This window comes from Leucoraja erinacea, chromosome 30 (genome assembly GCF_028641065.1).
Source record: "Leucoraja erinacea ecotype New England chromosome 30, Leri_hhj_1, whole genome shotgun sequence".
In the NCBI taxonomy this organism is placed as follows: Eukaryota; Metazoa; Chordata; class Chondrichthyes; order Rajiformes; family Rajidae; genus Leucoraja; species Leucoraja erinaceus.
Genome location: NC_073406.1, coordinates 1756828 through 1779711, shown reverse-complemented (window position 1 = coordinate 1779711; position 22884 = coordinate 1756828). Strand labels below are relative to the sequence as shown.

The following is a 22884-nucleotide window of genomic DNA, read 5'->3' as shown; positions in this document are numbered from 1 at the left end:
GGATGAGGGGAATCAAGAGTGAGTGGAGGGACGAGGTGAGGGAGGTGAGAACAAGGGCAGTGTCTCTGAAGGAAAAGGGTGGGTAACATTTCGGATTAGGACCCTTCTCCCGAAACGTCACCCGTCCCTTCTCTCCACAGATGCCGCCCGTCCCGCTGAGTTACTCCAGCACTTTGTGTCTTTCTTCAGTTTAAACCGGCGTCTGCAGTTCCTTCCTTCACGACTGTCTATGGATGTTTGATAGAAAATGCTGGAGTAACTCAGCAGGTCGGGCAACATCTCTGGAGCAAAGGAATGAGTGATGTTTCAGGTCGAGATATTGCTTTGGCTTTTTGCACTTTTACAGCTGCGAGGATTATGGTGATTTATTGAATTTTTAAAATAATTATATTTGATCCGTGTATTGCGTTCACAGGCTGGTTGATCTGCTGCAGGTGAGAGTGGCATCGTTCTGTCCTTGTTCACTCTTGGCTGCAGGGTTGAAGCAAAGGGGGAGAGGGGGAGGAGGTGAAGACACAGGAAGGTTGGGGGGGGGGTGAGAGGGAGAGGGGGAGGGGGAATGTGGGGGGGGGGGGGGGAGGAGAGCAGAGTGGGGGGGGGAGAGCAGAGTGGGGGGGGGGGAGAGCAGAGTGGGGGGGAGAGGAAAAGTGATGAGAGGGAAGGAGAGGGTTAGGGAGATGGGTGGAGGGGGGAAAGGGAGGTTGGAGAGGGATAGGAGGGGATGGGAGAATGGTGGCAAGGTGGGAGATGGGGAGAGTGTTGGAGGGTGTGAGATGGAGAGACAGGAGGGGAGAGGGGGATGGAAAGAAGGGGGCAGAGGGGGTGGGGAAGGGGGGGGAGAGAGAGGGGGAGAGGGAGAGGGGGAGGGAGGGGGAGAGGGAGGGGGAGGAGAGAGGGGGAGAGAGGGAGGGGGGAGAGGAAGGGGGAGAGAGGAGAGAGGGGGAAGAGAGAGGGGGATGGAGAGAAGGGGGCAGAGGGGGTGGGTGGGAAGAGAGGGAGGGGGCGAGGAGGGAGAGGAGGGGGAGAGGAGAGGGGGGAGAGAGGGAGGGAGGAGGAGGAGAAAAGGGGGGAGAGTGGGGGGGGAGAGGGAGGGGGAGAGAGGACAGAGGCAGCAGGCAGAGGTCGGTGAGGGTTGCCTCTCTCCAGGGGGGTTGGGGGGGGTGTGAGCTGACGCACGCACTCACACACCTCCCTCCCGACACTTAAAACTCGTCAATCAGGATTAATGGAGCCGCTGTATAAAAGCCCAGCCGCCTCCACCAACACACACACACACACACACAAGCATTCACTCACTCACTCGCTAACGAGCGCTTCCTTCAATACAGGTTTCCTTAAAAAAAATCATGTGTATTCTTTCCTCGGGCGAACTGGCTTGGAACCATTAACCTCTGTGTGATCCCGGACAACAACTGCACAGAGACAACTACCCTGAATGAAAGCGTCGCTGCTGGGGAATGGGCTGTGAGTGAAGGAAGGAGAGAGGGAGTTGGAGCTGCACAAACTTTGAGTGTTAGCGGGGAAGAGGGGGGAAGAGGAGAGGGGAGAGAGGGAGAGGGGAGAGGGGGGAAGAAGGGGAGGAGAGAAGAAGGAAGGGAGGAGAGAAGGAGAGGGAGAGAAGGAGGGAGAGAAGGAGGGAGGGAAGGAAGGAGAGGGAGAAGGAGAGGGAGAGAAGGAAGGAGGGAGAGAAGGAAGGAGAGGGAGAGAAGGAAGGAAGGAGAGGGAGAGAAGGATGGGAGGAGAGGAGGGGGAGGAGGGAGAGGAAGAAGAGAAGGAGAGAGAGGGAGGAGGGGGGAAGGAGAGAGAAGGAGAGGGGGATGAGAAGGAAGGGAGAGAGAGGAAGGAGAGGAGAAGAGGGAGGGAGAGAAGGAGGGGGGGGGAAAAGGAGAGGGAGAGAAGGAAGGAGAGAAGGAAGGAGGGAGAGAGGGAGCGAGGGGAGGGGAGTTGGGGGTTTAGCGGCTCCCGCAGCCACAGTTACATTTTGCGGGTGTATATATTTGGGGCTCAACATGGGGGTGGAGTGGAGGGACGTGGCGTCGTTGTTGCTGCTGTTGCCGCTGCGGTTGTTACTGGCCGTGTTGGCCGCCACTGTCCGCCTGCTCCTCCCGACCCGACCCGCAGATCTACGCCGGGATACAGTGCTCGTCACCGGCGGCGGCAGAGGCATCGGCCGCTACCTGGCAGCGGAGTTCGCCCGGCAGGGAGCGAGGAAGGTGAGTGTCTGAAACTGTAGCTTGTGGCGTCCTGGAGACGGGCAGAAATCACCAGAGCAACGAACCGCTGCCTCAACACATTGCCCGTCTTGGTTTCTAGTTTTGCATTTTAATTTAATTCAGTTTTTTTGCAATTGAATTTTTTTAATTTTGCACTTTTTTCGTTTTTATTTTGCATTTGGATTTAATTTTTGTATTAGTTTTTTTTTTCTTGCATTAATTCTGCTGGCGGGTGGGTGCACGCTCTGTTTTATAAATGAAGTAGAAGGGGGGCAGTGTGTGGCGGTGGGGTCTGCGGGTCTGGAGCCGAACCGCTTGTGCTCACTTTAATCTCCACTCACTCACCAGCCGCTTGGAATCTATCTGATCGCAGACGTTTACTGGTGCCAGCCCTGGTGTATTGCATTGAGTGCAGTCGCTGCTGGCTGCATCGGGGCAATGTGATGCCCTCTCAGGGGGGTTTCTCTCTCCCCCCTCTATACTCGTGCAAAAAACTCTTACCCCCCCCCCCCCCCCCCCCCCTCTAATCTCTCTCCCCCCCCCCCTGAAATGAAAGCGCGCTGCTGTGGGAAAAAAAACAAAGGAAGGAAATTTTCTCCCCCCCCCCCCGAAAGGATACTTCTCTCCCCCCCCTCCTCTCAAATACAAAAAAAAAAAAAATTTAAAATAAAAAAATAAACAAAATAGGGATCTCCACTCTCCCCATGGGGAAAAAACTCCACAAACACCGCCTTAAACCTGTACAAATACCCCCACTCCCCCCCCCTCCCTACCCTACCCCCTCTCCTTCCCTCCCCCCCCCTCCCTCCTCTCCCCCCACTCCCCCCTCCCCTCCCTTCCCCCAGTTTCCTCCCCTCCCCCTCCATCTCCTTCCCCCCCCCTCACACCCCCCCCTCTCCCTATGATCCTGCACGCTCCCCCCCCACTCTAAGGGGGGTTTGGCAGTGTTCCCATTCCCGTAATCTCCATATATCCCTCCCTCCCATTCTGTTTCCCTCTCTCCCCCCAAACCTACCCCCCTCCTCCCTCGCACAACACCACCCACCCTTCCTCCCCACCCCCCCCAACCCCAGCGGAAGCCGCCCTCTTCTCTCCCCCCCCCCACTCCTCCCCCCTACCTATCCCCCCCTGAACTCCCCCTCCTCCCTCTCTCACTCCTCCTCTCCATCTTCCCTCTCCCCCCCTCTTCCTCCCCCCTCTTCCTCCCCCCTCTTCCTCCCCCCCCCCCCCCTCTCCTGACAGCCCAGGTCTCTTTACAACCACTGCAGCCCATTGAGTCACAGAATGATCCCCTTTCCCTCCCTGCCAACCCCACATATTCTCAGAATATCACAACACAGCATCTGGCAGGTCACAGAGACCACATGCAAACTCCACACAGACAGCAACCCTTGTCAGGATTGAACTGGGTCCCACGTTACTCCAGCTTTCTATGTTTTATCTTCGGTGTAAACCTGCATCTGCAGTTCCTCCTTGCACAAGTAATGATTTAAGTCTGAATTTGAACATTATATTCATTGAAGGCAAACTGAACAAAATGCCCATGTTGTGAAGGTCAAGGTTTATTGCTTTTTAAAGAAAAAGAATAGTAATAATTAGCGCAGTGAGTAATATTTGTCGAGCGAGCGGGACTGTCAGTGGCCGGTTTAAAGGGACTTTGCATCATCTACAGCTGTTGCCATCGCCTCATCACCTGGTGCCTCCATGGGAGGTTCCACCCCTGGTCTAAGGGCGTGCAGTCTGGCCTTGAATCCCTGAGACTGGGATCTTTCCCTGGACTTGGCCAAGGTGCGGGGGGGGGGCAACCTGGCTGTGTCTCGTCTCTAGACGTGACATCCAAAGAAGATACAAACCTGAAGAAGGGTCTCGACCCGATACGTTGCCCATCCCTTCTCCCCAGAGATGCCGCTTGTCCCGCTGAGTTACTCCAGTTTTTTGTGCCGATCTTCAGTGTAAACCGGCATCTGCAGTTTCTTCAACATGTGGCTCTACACATCTACACCATTGATGTGGACAGGAATGTTCCTCTCCTCCTGAAGTCCACCACTAACTCCTTAGTCTTGTCTAGTCTTTTGCACACAATACACAATCAAGAATCTATCTATCTCTGCCTTAAAAATATCCATTGACTTGGTCTCCCATCCACATCACATTAGATATGGATATAGATTCAGCAGTAGCAGAAGCCTGGTCTGTTCCTCTCCACCCCCACAAAGTATTCAATACAATCCCTGTGGTTCTCTCTTCCTTCTCGAACAACATGGTCTTGATGTTGGGGGAGTCCAGAACCAGGGGCCACACAGTTTAAGAATAAGGAGTAAGCCATTTAGAACGGAGACGGAGAAACACTTTCTCTCACAGAGAGTGGCGAGTCTGTGGAATTCTCTGCCTCAGATGGCGGTGGAGGCAGGTTCTCCGGATGCTTTCAAGAGAGAGCTAGATAGGGCTCTTAAAAATAGCAGTCAGGGGATGTGGGGAGAAGGCAGGAACGGGGTACTGATTGGGGATGATCAGCCATGATCATATTGAATGGCGGTGCTGGCTCGAAGGGCCGAATGGCCTACTTCTGCACCTATTTGTCTATTGACTCCACTGTCTCCCTCTCACTAGGGGTTAAGGACTGACTTTAGATTATTGTCACGTGTTGCGTGTACGTGCTCGATGAGAAGCACCTTTGCCGAGCGCTGTCCAGTTAGCGAAAAGACCATACGTGATTACAATTGGTCCTGATGCTCGATAAAAGGGAATAACATCCTAGTGCAAGATAACGTCTGATTAACGATAGTTTAAAGGTCTCCAGTGAGGAAGATGGTGGATAAAGATAGCAAGCTGTCTGGATACATGGTGGAACCAGGGGCCCTTTGGCCCACTGAGTCCAGGTGGACCAGCGATTGCTTGCCCCGTACACAAGCATTATCCCACACACAAGGAACAATTTCCATTTTTTTTTACCATATGTCAATTGACCACTTGGTTGAAGTGTTCCCCGTACACAAGCACGAGGGGCAATTTACAATTGACCTGAGATAGACACAGAGTGGGTGGGACAGGCAGCATCTTTGGATCCAGAGATGCTGCCTGTCCCGCTGAGTTACTCCAACATTCCGTGTCTATCTTCAGTTTAAACCAGCATTTCTGCAACCTACAAACCTGTAGGAGGAAACCCACGCAGGTCACGGGGAGAACGTGCAAACTCCGTACAGACAGCACCCATAGTCAGAATCGAACCCGTGTCTCTGGCGCTGTGAGGCAGCAACTCTACCGCTGTGCCACCAAGTTGGCAGTGGAACCTGTAGGTGCACAGCTGAAGGAACAGCTTGTGGAGTCTGGAGTTGGAACAATGCTCCCTTGGCAGGGAACTGCTCGCTTCTCGATAAATTCTCCTCTTTAATAAATATAAACAGATAGTATTTTGACTGCACTTTTTTCTGGAGATGATATTGCAGCAGCTGCCTGCTCCCTACACCCCCCCCATTGTGGCCTTTAATACGGAGTGGACCCCCCCCCCCCCCCCCCCCCGACAGACCAACCAGCAATCCACAGTCATTATCACCTCATTTATTTTCCTTGGCTCCGAACTTGTGGCGTTAACACAGCAGTTATTTGGCCAGCAAGGAAACAGGCCCTTCGGCCCACCGAGTCCATGCTGACCAGCGATCACCCACTCCTGACACACTGGGGGGCAATTTACAGAGAGGCAAATTAACCTACAAGCCCACACGTCTTTGGGATGTGGGAGGAAACCGGAGCACCCGGAGGAATTCTACATGGTCACAGGGAGAACGTGCAAACTCCACATAGGCAGCACCGACGATCTAGATTGACCCCGGGACTCTGGCGCTGTGAGGCAGCAGCTCTACCCGCTGCTCCACACAGTCGAGTACGGTCTTGACCTGCCCCATCTCATCACTCTCTTTCTCTCTCTATACACTCTCGCTCCTTCTGTCCATTCGCCCCCACCCCCCTCTACCCCCCTCCCCTCTATTCCCCCTCCCCCTCTAACACAAAGGCTTCAGACTTCCTCAGGAGGAGGGGCAGCAACACCTTGCAGTTTAGTCACAGTGTCGGGTTCAGCACCAGGTCACCCAGCGCTGTTGATGTCCTTAATCTTGTTTACCACGGGAGAGGAAATGTGTGTCCGGTGTGTGGGTGTGGGGGGTGGGGGGTGTGTGTAGTGTGGGTGGGGGGACAGTGTGTGGGGTGGGGGCAGTGTGGGTGTGTAGTGTGGAGGGGGAGCAGGGGACTGGGGGGGTCGGGTGAGAGGAGGTGGGGGTGTGGGGGGGGCAGGGTGGGTGGGCGGTGTGGGTGGGGGGCAGGGGACTGGGGGGGTCGGGTGAGAGGAGGTGGGGTGCTGAGATGTTTACAGCCCAGAGATTTACAATTTCACACCATTCACTCTTATCGTGGACAGTTAGATGTTTATGACAAGTTATTCACATTACGAGACCCTCCGTAAATAAACTTGAACTGAGCCAAGTTGGCAACTGCTGCTGCATTCTGGTGACTGTCAGATATCACGAGTGCTTGTACCGTGGGTTCTGGAGATAGAGGCTTGGTGAGAGAGCAAAGTGCTCCAGGGGGTCTTCAGTCTGGCTGTGGGGGTGAGGGTGGTGAACTAGTAATGCAGACCCCTGCCTAAACAGCTCGGAGACCAGAGGGAGAACTCCACCAGGACAGCTCATTCCTTCTCTCCACAGATGCTGCCTGTCCCGCTGAGTTCCTCCAGCATTTTGTGTCGATCTTCAGCTTGTAGTGCCAATTTGGCTAATAGATGGGGAGAAGGTACAAACTCCGTACAGACAGCACACGTAGTCGGGATCAACCCCGAGTCTCTGGCGCTGTGAGGCAGCAACTCTACCGCTGCACCACCGTGCCGCCCAAAGTGGTTTATATCGGTTTTTTAAATCTAGTTCTCTTTAGTAAATTGCAAATGAAACGTAGCTACTGTTTCTGGGTAGCACCTGATGTCGGGGGTTACGGGGAAAGTGGTTGAGAGTGAAAGATAGATCAGCCATGATTTAATGGAGGATTAGACTTGATGGGCCAAATGGCCTACTGATACTGCTTTGACTTATGAACATTGAACCTGTTTAGTCTCTGCCCATTGTTCTAAGCCTCTGCCTGTCCAGTATTAGAGAGTGAGGTGGGCCAGTAGAGGAGAGACTGAAAGCTGTCTAACTGGTAGAGGTGTCCTCTACTTGACCCTAACATGGTTGTGATGACTAATATCTGATCATTTAATTCCCTTCCTGCGGCATACATACACAGCTAGTTTAGTCATTTACTGGATCACAGCCAATCACACTAAATAAGGCTTTGCAACAAAGCAGCGCTTGTTCACCTCCTTCTCCGCAGATGCTGCCTGACGACCCATGGGCACTGTCTTGCTCTTCTGGGCTATTTCCCTTCAATAATTCCTTGTATCACGATGCCTCTTGAGTTCCAATTAGTGCGGTAGACACAAAAAGCTGGAGTAACTCAGTGGGACGGGCAAAATCTCTGGAGAGAAGGAGTGATGTTTTGGGTCGAGACCCTTCTTCAGAAATATCGCCCGAGATGTTGAGTCACTCCAGCATTTTGTGTCTTATCTTCAGCTGAATTTGGACTGTCTTTAATTAAGTAATAAAACTGGATTTCTAAATAATTAGAAGAGTTTTGCATTGAAGGGGTTAACGGGCTGAGATTGCTAACTGGCCCACGGACAAAAGGGAAGTTATCGCCTTGAAGAGCTCTTAGTGTCGACCACGCTGCCTCCATTCTGCACTGATTGATGCTACATAACATTGGCCCATCTCTCCCTGCCTTATGGAGCGTTAGCCCACACTCAGCTTGGTGACTACCCAACCCCCCCCCCCCCCCATCCATTCCTCACCCCCCCCCCCCCCCCCAATCCATTCCCCCCCCCCATCACTTTAATCATCCCATTACAAGTCCAATCGCTGCAATAGTCTAGAGAGTCTTGGATGATGATAGAGTGAGGCTAACAGAGGAACTTGGTTGGTTGAGGTTATTCCATTGATCTTGACTCCAGAGTGGGTGAGAGCATCTTCAGGAGTGAACGTGTGCTGCAGTTTCTGGAGGAAGGGGGTTGGAACAAAGCTAACCTCAATAAGAGAGCAGTGCTGAACTACTATCTACCCTATTGGTGACCCTCGGACTTTGCTGGCTTTACCTTGCACTAAATGTTACTCCATTATCATGTATCATCTATACACTGTATATGGCTTGATTGTAATCATGTATTGTCTTTCTGCTGACTGATTCAGACTAAATATATTAAGATTCAAGTTCTGGTATTTGTACGGTGCTGATTTACTCGTGATGGATTTTATAAAAAACATTACCTTTCCTAGAAACATAAAGATGATACATGTTGAGTTTATTGCGTTTAGTTTATTGTCACGTGTACTGAGGTACCGTGAAAAGCTTTTGTTGGGGGCTAACCAGTCAGCGGAAAGACAATACATGATTACAATCGAACCGTTGACAGTGTGCAGATACAGGATAAAGGGAATGACGTTTAGTACAAGGTAAAGTCCGATCAAAGATAGTCCGAGCTGAGCTTTGTGGAGGTGAATGTTGAGTTTGTGACACAGAATGTTATCTAGAAATGTCCCATCTGTGTTTTCCTTTCTCCCCTGTGCTCATCGCCACCAGGGGCAGCTAGTCGAAGCCAATGCAAGGTTGTTCACATGCACATAGGCCATGAGACACTGTGTGTAAAGGAGCAATGGCAAGAGCAATCTACACGCAGATAGACACAAATGGCTGGAGTAACTCAGCGGGTCAAGCAGCATCTCTGGAGAGAAGGAATGGGCGAGGCCTCGGGTCGACACATCCTGTTTTGTGACTGCCACCTCTTTTGCAGATCATTATCTGGGGACGGACAGAGAAGTGCCTGAAGGAATCTTGTGAGGAGATCCGCAGCCTGGGAGTGGAGTGCCACTACTTTGTCTGTGACGTGGGGAATAAGGAAGAGGTTTATCAACAAGCTAAAGCCGTACGGGAGAAGGTGAGTCCACTCTCGCAACCACGCGGATCATCCATCCCTCATCAATGCACAAGTGGGCAACTCCCGGTGGCACAGCAGTAGAGTTGCTGCCTCACAGCGCCAGAGACCCGGGTTTGATCCTGACTACGGGTGCTGTCTGTACAGAGTTTGTACGTTCTCCCCGTGGCAACACGGGTGCTCTAGTTTCCTCCCACACTCCAAAGATGTACAGGTTTGTAGGTTAATTGGCTTGGTGTAAATGTACATTGTCCCTAGTGTGTGTGCAGCTAGTGTACATGGATCACTAGCCGGCATGGGCTGGAGGGCCTGTTTACGCACTGTCTCTCTAAACTAAACTAAGCTCTGGCTGCAAGCAAATCTGGGATGGCAATTTCCTGACCCTAAACATCCCCATCACAAATGCTGCCTGACCCGCTGAGTTACTCCAGCACCTTATTTTGCATTATGACACAGTTCTAATAGGAACCATTTAACAAGAGGTCCACTCTGCCTGAACTGGTGGATTTCAGCCAGTTTTTAACCGTTAAGAGAATTTTCCTGGATCACTCACTGTGATTAGTTTAGTTTATTGCCGAGGTCCAGTGAAGAGCTTTATGTTGGACACTAACCAGCCAGATAGTCCATGATTGTAATTAAGCCGTCCACAGTGTACAGATATATGATCTGTGTCTGTGACGTGGGGAATGAGGAGGAGGTTTATCAACAAGCTCGAGGAACAGCTTCTTCCCGGCGGCTGTCACTCTACTCAATAACGTACCTCGGTGACTGCCAATCACCACCCCCCCCCCCGGACACTTATTATTATTTATTCAAATCATTTGCTATGTCGCTCTTCCAGGGAGATGCTAAATGCATTTCGTTGTCTCTGTACTGTACACTGACAATGACAATTAAAATTGAATCTGAATCTGAATCTGACATGATCAAGGGAATAATGTTTAGTGCAAGGTAAGGCCAGTCCCGTCCAATCAAAGATAGTCCGAGGGTCTCCAATGAAGTGGATAGTGTTCTCTAGTTGTGGTAGAATCGTTGAGCTGCCTGGCACAGCGTGGCTGCTATGTTTCCCCTCCCACAAAATATTTAAAGCAACTTTTAACCGATGCCCCACGTTACTTTTCTCTCTCTGGTAGCAAGTGACCCACTGGGGATTCCATCCCATCACACAAACCAACCTCCCTTCCATTGACTCCATCTACACCTCACGCTGCCTCGGCAAGGCCAGCAGCATCAACAAGGACCAGTCGCACACCCTGGCCACTCCCTCTTCTCCCCTCTCCCATCGTGCAAAAGGTACAGAAATGTGAAAACAAACGCGCACCTCCAGATTCAGGGGCAGTTTCTTCCCAGCTGTTATCAGGCAACTGAACCATCCTATCACCAACTAGAGAGCAGTGCTGAACTACTATCTGCCTCTTTGGTGACCCTCTGGCTGTCTTTGACTGGACTCTGCTGGCTTTACCTTGCACTAAACGTTATTCCCCTGTCATGTATCTGTACACTGTAAATGGATCAATTGGAATCTTGTATTGACTTTCTACTGACTGGATAGCACGGGACAAAAGCTTTTCACTGTACCTCGGTACATGTGACAATAAACTAAACTGATCTTCTGAGTGAATGTGAGTTGGACTGTGGAACAGCATCCCTCTTCCCATCAGAACTGCCCCCTCCATCAAGTCGAGACTAAAACTCATCTTTACTCTCAAGCCTCCAGATGTCCTCTGAGTGAGGGCTATATGTGTGTATTTATGTAAGTACTTAATCTATGAACCACTGTTGTATAACGTTAGTACCTCCACCAATGTAAAGCACTTTGGCCAACGAGAGTTGTTTTTTAAATGTGCTATAGAAATGAAAGTGACTTGACTCTGTGTATTTAAACTGGAGGGCGAGGTTTGTGACCAGTGTTTGTGTTTGTGTGTAGGTGGGAGACGTGACTATCCTGGTGAACAATGCCGCAGTGGTCCATGGGAAGACTCTCATGGACAGTGACGATGATGCTCTCCTCAAGTCCCAGCACATCAACACGCTGGGCCAGTTCTGGGTCAGTACACGCCTCTCACTATCTCCCCAATCACCACCAACACATCCAGCCTTTCTGTTCATGCCACACAGGGCGGCTCGGTAGAGTTGCTGCCTCGCAGCGCCAGAGACCCTGGTTCGATCCTGACTACGGGTGCTGTCTGTACGGTGTTTGTACGTTCTCCCCGTGACCTGCGTGGGTTTTCTCCGGGTGCTCTGGTTCCCTCCCACACTCCAAAGTCGTTCAGGTTTGTAGGTTAACTGGCTTTGATAAAATTGTAAATTGCCCCCAGTGTGTTTAGTGTTAATGTACAGGCATTGCTGGGCGGAGCAGACTCTGGGCTGAAGGGCCTGTTTCTGTGCTGTATCTCTGACTAAACCTTACACTGACTGACGTAGACAAAAGTGCTGGAGAAACTCAGCGGGTGCAGCAGCATCTATGTGGAGCGAAGGAAATGGGCAACGTTTCGGGCTGAAACCCGGAAGGGTTTCGGCCCGAAACGTTGCCTATTTCCTATAGTGGAGATTGTTCAACTCTTTGCATGGAGCGAAGGCAACGTTGCCTATTTCCTTCGCTCCACAGATGCTGCTGCACCCGCTGAGTTTCTCCAGCACTTTTGTCTACCTTCGATTTTCCAGCATCTGCACAGTTCCTTCTTAAACACTTACGCAGTTCCCAGGAACACGCACTGCTCTGCATCACACACCAACATACAAGTGTTGCATTAAACGACCCACAAGCAAATTTTGAAGAAAGTGGTTCCTATTTGACGGTTTCCTGGCCAACATTTACTTGCCAAGGCCGGGCTGGCAGCCCATCTGTCTTCATTGCTGTATTGTGATAAGCCTTTGTTGTGTTTGGCAACAAGATGGTGACCACACTTCGACATAATGTGTTTGGGTGAGACAGTCGAAAATCTGTTGAAGTGCAATATAATGTTTCTTCACTTCATTTGAAAATTCACCCCCCCCCCCCCCCCCCCCCCCCCCCCCCCCCCCCCCCCCCCCCCCCCCCCCCCCCGACGTTTCCAAATCCTGCTATCTGGCCAGTTTCCAACTTTAAAGTTGATGCACGCAAGCTCAGCGTATATTATATCCAGCATTCTGGACAATACAGCTCACCCCCTCCGTGACACACACACACACACACACACACACACTGGTCAACCTGAGGAGCACCTTCAGCAACAGACTGGTTCCACCAAGATGCAGCACAGAACGCCACAGGAGAGCCTTCTTCCCTACGGCTATCAAACTGTACAACCCCTCCCCCTTCTGTCGTGGGGTAGACTGAGACTGAGACTGACCCCCTCCTCATTCTCTGCACATCCTCCAACCCTTTCCACTGGTCAATTTAATTCCACGTTTCATGTATTTTGATGACTGTTGGCAGATCCTGGGATAAATAAGGTTGTGTTGTGTTGTTTCTCCCACCTGTATACGTGGTACAGTCGACTCTCATGTTAGTTCAACGACACAACATGAACACACACAGGTCCTTCAGCCCACATCACCCATCGATCACCCGTTCACACTTGTACCTTATCCCACTCCTGACACAAGGGGCAATTTACAGAGGGCCGATCAACTCACAGGTCCGCGTGTCTTTTGGGATGTGGGAGGAAACCGGAGCACCCGGAGAAAACTCCGTACAGACAGCACCTGTAGTCGGGATCGAACCCGGGACTCTGGCGCTGTGAGGCAGCAACTCTACCGCTGCAAGAGCTGGCACACAAATCAGAACTGGAGGTAAAGATCATCACCAAAGATTTTAGCAAAAATTAGGATAGAGCATTGAACAGCAGAGCATAGCAACAGGCCCTTCGGCCCACCATATATGTGCCAACTTAAACTGCACATAGATTTACAATGAGATAGGAAAGATAATAGGAGCCTGAGGGGGCAATGTTTTCACACAGAGGGTGCATACGTGCAACCATTTGCCGGGGAAGTTGAGGTGTGTACAACATCGAAAACACGTTTGGACAGGTAGGTGGAGGAACGTGGGAAAAGGCAGGTAAATGGGACTACCTGAGGTTGGGCATTGTGGTTGAGTTTAGTTTGCTGAGGTACCACCTGACTATAAACTAAAGCTGTTGTTGAGCGCTAACCAGTCAGCAGAAAGACAATACATGATTACAATCTAGCCATCCACAGTGTACAGATACAGGATAAGGAATAATGTTTAGTGCAAGGTAAAGCCAGTAAAGTCTGGTTGAATGTTTAAGAAGGAACTGCAGATGCTGGAAAAATCGAAGGTAGGCAAAAATGCTGGAGAAACTCAGCGGGTGAAGCAGCATCTATGGAGCGAAGGAATAGGTGACGTTTCGGGTCGAGACCCTTCTTCGAAGGAATGGGTGACATTTTGGGTCGAGACCCTTCTTCAGACTGATTGAAGATAGTCTGAGGGTCTCCTGTGAGGTAGATAGTAGTTCAGCACTGCTCTCTAGTTGGTGATAGGATGGTTCAGTTGCCTGATAATAGTTGGGAAGAAACTGTCCCTGAATATGAAGGTGTGGTGGAGATGGGATCGATGACAATCCTGAACATGGTCTCCATCCCTTTGCTTTGCTGATGATGATGTTGTCGTCTGATGATTCTGTTGTCCTCTCACTCCCACAGACAACAAAAGCCTTCCTGCCACGGATGCTGGAACTGCAGCACGGACACATAGTGTGCATGAACTCCGTGCTGGCTCTGTCTGCCATTCCTGGCGCCATCGATTACTGCACCTCCAAATCCTCCTCCTTCGCCTTCATGGAGAGCCTGACGTTGGGGCTCCTCGACTGCCCAGGGGTCAATGCCACCACTGTTCTCCCGTTCCACACCAGCACTGAAATGTTCCACGGCATGAAGACCAGGTCAGTCTCTGGGACAATATGTGGGGTGGCACAGCGCCGGAGACCCGGGTTCGATCCCGACTACGGGCGCTGTCTGTACGGAGTTTGCACGTTCTCCCCGTGACCTGGGTGGGTTTTCTCCGGGTGCTCTGGTTTTCTCCCACTCTCCAAAGACGTACAGGTTTGTAGATTAATTGGCTTTGGTAAAATTGTAACATCCCCCGCGTGTGTAAGATAGAGGATCGTTGGTCGGCATGGACGCTGTGGGCCGAAGGGCCTGTTTCCGTGCTATATCTCTAAACTAAAACCAACAAACACTAAACTCCCAGTAGTGAGGAGGCTTCCCTAAAGCTGCTCCAACCTCATGGTCAGTGGTGGCCAGAAACAGGCCACTTCTGTCCCAGCCGACCGACATTTTATCCTTTGTCCTTAATTCCCACTGTAGATAATCCATGTGTGTTGGATGCCAATGTGAGCTTAGATGATGAGGGTTCCAACGTCGGGTCTTGGCTTTGAACTCTTCCCTGATCTATTCTGTGCAGGAGGGAACTGTAGATGCTGGTTTGCACCGAAGGTAGACATGAAAAGCTGGAGTAGCTCAGTGGGTCAGGCAGCATCTGTGGTGAAAATGAATTGGTGATCGTCGTAGAGTGATGCAGGTCCCTCGGCCCAACTCGCCCTCACCGGCCAACAATGTCCCAGCAACTCTAGTCCCACTTGCCTACGCTAGTCTATATCCCTCCAAACCTGTCCTATCCATGTACCTGTCCAACTGTTTCTTAAACGATGGGATAGTCCCAGCCTCAACTACTTCCTCTGGCATCTTGTTCCATACACCCACCATCCTCTGTGTGAAAAGGTTACCCCCTCGGATTGCTACTAAATCTTTTCCCCTTCACCTTGAACCTATGTCCTCTGGTCTTCTATTCCCCTGCTCTGGGTAAAAGTCTCTGTGCATCCACCTGTCCTATTCCACTCATGATTATGTACACCTCTATAAGATCACCCCTCATCCTCCGATGCTCCATGGAATAGAGACCCAGCCTACTCAACCTCTCCCTATAGCTCACACCCTCTAGTCCTGGCAACATCCTCGTGATGTATCAGGTGGGGACCCTTCAGACTGACACGTCACCTAATGCTTTTCTCCAGGGATGCTGCCTGACCCGCTGAGTTACTCGAGGATTTTGTCTCTATTTTCAGTGTTGGGTTCATCTGTCTTGGGTTTAAACTGTATGTACACGGTTCTATTCTGTGGCATGCTGATTTTGCTTGGATTTTGTGACAGGTTTCCAAAACTCTTCCCACCACTGAAGCCCGACACGGTGGCTCGTCGGACGGTAGAAGCAGTGCGGACCAATCAAGCCCTCCTCCTGCTGCCGTGGACAATGCACTTGCTTGTCATCATGAAAAGGTGAGCCGGGCTTGAGGTCCTGCCCCAATCAGTGCTCTCGAGGCCATCATCCCAAAGACCACCTCATAACTGAAGAAGGGTCTCGACCCGAAACGCCACCCATCCCTTCTCTCCAGAGATGCGGCCTGTCCTGCTGAGTTACTCCAGCTTTTTGTGTCTGTCTTCTCATAACATCTAACAGCTGGGTCAAGGAGGCAAGGTTCTGACTCGGCAAAGAGAAAATGTATTTGATATGTGTAGGAAGGAACTGCAGATGCTGGTTTACACCGAAGATAGACACAAAGTGCTGGAGTAACTCAGCAGGACAGGCAGCGTCTCTGGAGAAATGGTATGGGTGATGTTTTGGGTTGAGACCATTCTTCAATTAAATTAATTTTATCAAGGAATGTACTTCTGCGATAAAATATAATTTATTTTAAAAAGCGTACTTGGGAAAGGATGCAGCTAGATGAATTAAACCGGCCTCCCTTATTTAGATCTGTTCTGTGAGAAAGAACGGCAATGTTATCTTGGGTTCCAGACCAAGGAATGACAGTATCCTTTACATGCCACCCACTGAGATGTAGCCTGGGTTCTTTCGTCACCAAGAGCCTGTGAAGGTCGCAAGTGAAATGAGTGCGATGATATTTTCTGTCAATCCTCACGGTTTTGCTTCAGACCAAAGCGGACCAGAGTCGCTCAGAAATTCAGCTGCCTCTGAGGAATCGGCAAAGCTTTAATTGGTGGGGAATGTGGTCTCTAGTTTATGCTTCACTGTTTTATGAATGGGTCAATTGATGAGTGCACTGGAAATTGAAACCGAGTATCAAAGTCCACAGAGAAGGGTTCAGTCTAGATTGTGAGTTGGAGAAGGTGTTGATGGACCTTCAGTGAGGGATGCTGCTGTCCTGAGAACTACTGCAGGGTGCAACTGGATCTGGCATGGCCATGTTTACCTCCACACACTGGTCCAGGCAAGCAGAAGAGACAGCCTTGTGGTAAAATATCAGACCATCTGTGGAGTTGTGGCCTAATGGCTGGGCGGTGAAGGGTGGACAGGAAGTAATAAAGGATCTAGAATAGACCACTGGAATGCCTGGAGCCAATGATCTGTTTACATCCACCACCACCACCTCATTCTTCAAGAGAACAAACTAGGGCAGAGAGAGTTTTCCATTTATCCAACGGTTTAATCAAATGACCCATTGCATTAAAGTACCAAGTAGAAGGTTTGTTTGATGTCTAGAAACATAGAAAATAGGTGCAGGAGTAGAGGCCATTCGGCCCTTCGAGCCTGCACCATTCGCCATTCAATATGATCATGGCTGATCATCCAACTCGGTATCCCGTACCTGCCTTCTCTCCATACCCGCTGATCCCTTTAGCCACAAGGGCCACATCTAACTCCCTCATAAATATATCCATTGAACTGGCCTTAACTACTTTCTGTGGCAGAGAATTCCACAGATTCACCACTTTCTGTGTAAAAAATGATTTTCTCATCTCAGTCCTAAAAGACTTCCCCCTTATCCTTAAACTGTGACCCCATGTTCTGGACTTCCCCAACATCGGGAACAATCTTCCTGCATCTAGCCTGTCCAACCCCTTAAGAATTTTGTAAGTTTCTATAAGATCCCCCCTCAACCTTCTAAATTCTAGCGAGTACAAGCCGAGTCTATCCAGTCTTTCTTCATATGAAAGTCCTGACATCCCAGGAATCAGTCTGGTGAACCTTCTCTGTACTCCCTCTATGGCAAGAATGACTTTCCTCAGATTGGGAGACCAAAACTGTACGCAATACTCCAGGTGTCTAATCCTATATAAGGCTCTGGAAGGAAAGTGTGAGATGTGGAGCAGGACTCCATCTAGTGTGGTGGCTTTACAAATCATGTCGAGGTATTGTGGATATCCAACTGGTGGATTCAAAGTGTGTAGCGGATGCTGCTTTACACTGAAGATAGATACAAAATGCTGGAGGAGCTCAGCAGGATGGGCAGCATCTCTGGAAAGAAGGAATAGGTGACCTTTCGGGTCTGAAGCAGGATCTCAACCTGAAATGTCACCCTTTCCTTCTGTCCAGAGATGCTGCCTCTCCCGCTGAGTTACTGACTCCAGCATTTTGTGTCTTCTGGATCCAGAGCCTGTTAGGGCAAACTCGTGAGAGGTGGCGCACTTCACATAACTTTAACAAGGGACGGTCCACTTTGAGAAATTGTTTAAGAAGGAACTGCAGATGCTGGAAAATCGAAGGTAGACAAAAGTGCTGGAGCAGCAGCATCTATGGAGCGAAGGAAATACGCGATGTTTCCTTCGCTCCATGCAAAGAGTTGAACAATCTCCACTATAGGAAATAGGCAACGTTTCGGGCCGAAACCCTTACGGGTTTCGTCCCGAAACGTTGCCTATTTCCTTCGCTCCATAGATGCCATAGAGGGAGTACAGAGAAGGTTCACCAGACTGATTCCTGGGATGTCAGGACTTTCATATGAAGAAAGACTGGATAGACTCGGTTTGTACTCGCTAGAATTTAGAAGATTGAGGGGGGATCTTATAGAAACGTACAAAATTCTTAAGGGGTTGGACAGGCTAGATTGCAGGAAGATTGTTCCCGATGTTGGGGAAGTCCAGAACAAGGGGTCACAGTTTAAGGATAAAGGGGAAATCTTTTAGGACCGAGATGAGGAAAACTTTTTTCACACAGAGAGTGGTGAATCTGTGGAATTCTCTCCCGCAGAAGGTAGTTGAGGCCAGTTCATTGGCTATATTTAAGAGGGAGTTAGATGTGGCCCTTGTGGGAATAAAATCACACACGAGTCAGGACACGAATCTGGAAAGAGTGAATGTGGGAGAATCTAGGACTAAAGGCCACAGCCTCAGAAAGGGATCAGGGGGTATGGAGAGAAGGCAGGAACAGGATACTGAGTTGGATGATCAGCCATGATCATATTGAATGGCGGTGCAGGCTCGAAGGGCCGAATGGCCTACTCCTGCACCTATTTCCTATGTTTCTATGCTGCTGCACCCGCTGAGTTTCTCCAGCACTTTTGTCTACCTCCTGCTTTGAGAAATATTGTAAAAAGCAAAATGGGATTGTTCTGACCTTCCTTCCTCTGCTTACAGCATCCTCCCCCACACAGCCTTGGAAGAGATCTATAGGTTTACCGGCAGCTATGCGTGCATGGACAGCTTCAAAGGACGGACATGAGAGGCCGGTGCACATCCATGACTCTCTCTCCCTCTCCAAGCTGGAAGATGAACTTCTCGCGCGATGTGTGTGGCAGGCGACGTTGGCATTTTCCTGTCGGGCCTTGCAGAACGTAAAGCTTCAGACCGCCACTGGGACCAGGCGGCCCCCCAGCCCCCTCGCGACAGGGTGAACCGTGTACTCCCGACGAGGCACGACAAACAGACAAGAAAACTCGTGACTTGTTTCATGAGAGTTGAGCGTCTTCGTTCTAAATATAATTTGGGAGCGTCCAAACCCCTTCACCGGCAAAACTGCGTGGCTTCTGCACCTGCTCGTTGTGTCGACCGACCGCTGTGATTCTTCACCGCCTGCCGATGACTTTTTGAGCGGTTCCACTTGCCGTTGCTCTGTCTGACAACGGGAATTCCAGTGACAATTTATCCTTTTTTTTTTCTTTTTGTTTTTAAATCGTGCTGTAAATTTTAATATTTAAACTCTTAATTTGCACCTGGCTGTAAATCTCTTCAAGTTTAGTGAATGAATAAAACGGAAAATAACAAACTGGATTGGGAATCTTAACGTGCTGATTGACTCTGCACCAAGAACGGGTGTGGGGTCTCTTGGTCCTTCCAGTCATAAGGTGATACACAGAGCATGGTGAATCTCTGGAATTCTCTGCCACAGAAGGTAGTTGAGGCCACAGTTCAGTGGCTATATTTAAGAGGGAGTTAGATGTGGCCCTTGTGGCTAAAGGGATCAGGGGGTATGGAGAGAAGGCAGGTACAGGATACTGAGTTGGATGATCAGCCATGATCATATTGAATGGCAGTGCAGGCTCGAAGGGCCGAATGGCCCACTCCTGCACCTAATTTCTATGTTTCTATAGCAGCAAAATTAGGCCATTCAGTCCATTCTGCCATTCAATCATGGCTGATCTGTCTCTCCCTCCTAACCCCATTCTCCTGCCTTCTCCCCCTGACACCTGTACTAATCAAGAATCTATCTCTACCTTAAAAATATCCTTTGACTTGGCCTCCACCACCAGTCTGTGGCAATGAATTCCACAGATTCACCACCCTCTGGCTAAAGAAATTCCTCCAACTCTGTTCTAAAGATGCATCCTTTTATTCTGAGGCTGTGGCCTTTAGTCCTAGATTCTCCCACATTCACTCTTTCCAGATTTGTGTCCTGACTAGTGTGTGATTTTATTCCATCGACTTTGTCCCCAAGCGCCTGTGCTTCAGGATATTATCTATCATCTCGAGTTTGAAGTTAGCAATTGACTTTAGATGCTGTTCCATACATCCACTACCCTTTTCATCAGAGGCCTGCCTTCTGTTTTTAGATTTTCTCCTGAATTTTCCAAGCAGGAAAATTGTTTTCTCTGTCCACCTATCCAATTGCTTTTTATCTTGCAGTTAGACCTTTGGCATCCTGTTATGGTTCTGATATTCTTATGTTCCACTTCCCCCCCCCCCCTTGGCAAACATCTGAAATATGTTTTAAAAACAAAGTGCTGGAGTAACTCAGCGGGTCAGGCAGCATCTGTGGAGAACATGGATAGGTGACGTTTCACAGAGTGCTGGAGTAACTCAACGGGTCAGGCAGCATCTGTAGAGAACATGGATAGGTGACGTTTCACAGAGTGCTGGAGTAACTAAGCGGGTCAGGCAGCATCTGTGGAGAACATGGATAGGTGACGGTTTGCTTTGGATTTTGTACAAAGTACAGAACAAGAAGGGATGGGTTTATGTGAGGTAGTTAGTGATTACAACAGCTTGTTTGTTTCCATTACTGGACTAGATAAGATTCTGACCTAGACCAGCCAAGCACTAGTTTAGTTTATTGTCATGATACGGCGACATGTTTTTATTTGCGTACTATTCATTTAAAAAATGACTGTGTACACAAATACAATCGAGCCGTCCACAGGGCAAAGATAAAGAGTACAAGATTTAGTGCAAACACTGAAGTGCGATTGAAGGTAGTTCAAAGGTCTCCAATGAGGTCGATGGTCGGTCAGGACTGCAATCTCGGTGATGAAAGGACTATTCAGTTGCCTGATAACAGCTGGGAAGAAACTGACCCTGAATCTGGTTTCAAACTTCTGTATCTCTTGCCTGATGGGAGAGGGGAGAAGAGGGAGTGACTGGTCCGTGATGATGCTGCTGGCCTTGCCGAGGCAGCGTGAGGTGTAGATGGAGTCGATGGAAGGCAGGTTGGTTTGTGTGAGGGTCTGGGCTGCGTCCACAAGTCGCTGCGATTTCCTGCAGTCTTGGATGGAGATATTCCCAATACAGGCTGTGATGGATCAGGATAAGATGTTTTCTAGAAGCGCATCTGTAGAGGATGATGAAGGTTGTTGGGGGACATGCTACATTTTGCATGGAAGTAGAGCTTTTGTGGTTGCTTCTTCAACATGGGTGGTCAATAGACAATAGGTGCAGGTGTAGGCCATTCGGCCCTTTGAGCCAGCACCGCCATTCAATCTGATCATCCCCAATCAGTACCCCGTTCCTGCCTTCTCCCCATATCCCCTGACTCCGCGATTTTTAAGAGCCCTATCTAGCTCTCTCTTGAAAGCATCTAGAGAACCTGCCTCCACCGCCCTCTGAGGCACAGAATTCCACAAACTCGCCACTCTCTGTGGGTCCAGGACAAGTTGCTGGTGGTATTGATTCTGAGCATCTTGAAGCTTTTGACCATGTCAAATGTAGACTGGGGTGTGTACACTCTTTCACTTCCTGAAGTCGATCACTATCTTCTTTGTCTTGCTGACGTGGAGGGAGAGGTGGTTGTCTTTGCACCAGGTCGTTAGGTTCTCAACGGCAGAACTCCACATTCACCTGCAGCCCTTCTGTTTACCTATTCAACATGAGCCAACTGAAGGATGACACAACCCTGATTAAACCTCAAATGTAGTGCCGTTAAAAAGCTACCTGCGTTTATCTGTCATCGCAAGTGGGTGAAGAGAAGGGAATGAGCATTTAAAGGGCCTGTCCCACTTGCATGCCAAGGACACGCAAGTGGGACAGGCCGTTAACTCTCTCATTTGCTGCAGAGTTCTGAGACTGTTTATACGTAAATATAAACTACACACAGTTCTGACTCTGGTGAAGTGTTTTAGCCAGGAATGTTCACGACCGTGCTGTTTAGTATTGGATTTGCCAGAGACCACACAAGCATAGTGCGTACCTGTGTGATTCTACAGGGAACCCTCAGTCCCACCGTTTGTACACAGCTACTTTTATGCTAGAATTGAAGGATATTATCACTGAAGATTTTGATTTCAGATCATTGTATTAAGATCAACACTTCCCACTTGGAGTTTAGACTATTGTGTTCAGTTCTGGGCACCATGTTATGTGAAAGGTGTTGTCAAGTTGGAAAGGCTGCAGAGAATATTTACGAGGATGTTGCCGGGACCCGAGGGAGAGGTTGAGCAGGCTCGGACTCTATTCCTTGGAGCGCAGGAGGATGAGGGGAGATCTTATAGAGGTGTTTAAAATCATGAGGGGAATAGATCGGGTAGATGCACAGAGTCTCTTGCCCAGAGGACATACAGTAGGTTTAAGGTGAGGGGGGGAAAGATTTATTAGGAACATGAGGGGTAACTTTTACATGAAGGGGTGGGTGTATGGGAGGTGGGAGTTGAGGCCGGTACCTTCGCAATGTTTAAGAAACATTTCGACAGGTACATGGATAGGACAGGTTTAGAGGGATATGGGCCAATCACGGGCAGGTGGGATTAGTGTAAATGGGACATGTTGGGCCGAAGGGCCTGTTTCCACACTAACCCCTTCACAAAGGTTCCTCACACCACCCATTTCCCCAACGCTGCATCCTTCAGCCTCAGTTTGCCTGTCATCTATGGACTGCAGGGAATTCATCTCACAAAGTTCCCTGACTGCCAAAGATGACTCTCATTCTCACTGCATTAACATTGAAGAAGGGAAATGAAACAACGGGGGGGTTTTGGTATTGGATTATTTCCCTTTTTTGTTTAATGCTCATGATATCGTGACACTGATGATGCCAGCCATAAGGAAGTTTAATCACGAGTGACTTCAGATATGATGTATATTCCAAAACTGATACATAATGGAGATTAAAAAAAAACTTAACATTTTGTTTTGAAATTTATCAAGCCCATAAAATAATCCTGATGATCAGAGATGAAAAATTGATAGAATATATTTATTTACAATGAAGCTCGA

The 22884-nt window shown here is 49.5% G+C and overlaps 1 protein-coding gene across 1 annotated transcript; it reads left to right on the top strand.

The window, feature by feature from the left end:
• The first annotated feature begins 1934 nt into the window (after positions 1-1934).
• On the top strand, positions 1935-19233 carry LOC129711452 (short-chain dehydrogenase/reductase 3-like). The gene is made up of 6 exons (XM_055659068.1): positions 1935-2213; positions 9082-9225; positions 11150-11269; positions 13870-14108; positions 15376-15501; positions 18601-19233. The coding sequence occupies exons 1-6, from the start codon at positions 2010-2012 to the stop codon at positions 18683-18685; spliced, it is 918 nt and encodes a 305-aa protein (XP_055515043.1). The 5' UTR covers positions 1935-2009; the 3' UTR covers positions 18686-19233.
• Positions 19234-22884: the final 3651 nt, after the last annotated feature.

What these genes read in the sequence shown, in the direction of transcription:
- LOC129711452 (XM_055659068.1), top strand. Translation starts at nt 2,010, where the DNA reads ATGGGGGTGGAGTGGAGGGACGTGGCGTCGTTGTTGCTGCTGTTGCCG. An exon ending in CCCGGCAGGGAGCGAGGAAG is followed by an intron (nt 2,214 to 9,081) that starts GTGAGTGTCTGA and finishes CCTCTTTTGCAG; the next exon opens with ATCATTATCTGGGGACGGAC. An exon ending in ACACGCTGGGCCAGTTCTGG is followed by an intron (nt 11,270 to 13,869) that starts GTCAGTACACGC and finishes TCACTCCCACAG; the next exon opens with ACAACAAAAGCCTTCCTGCC.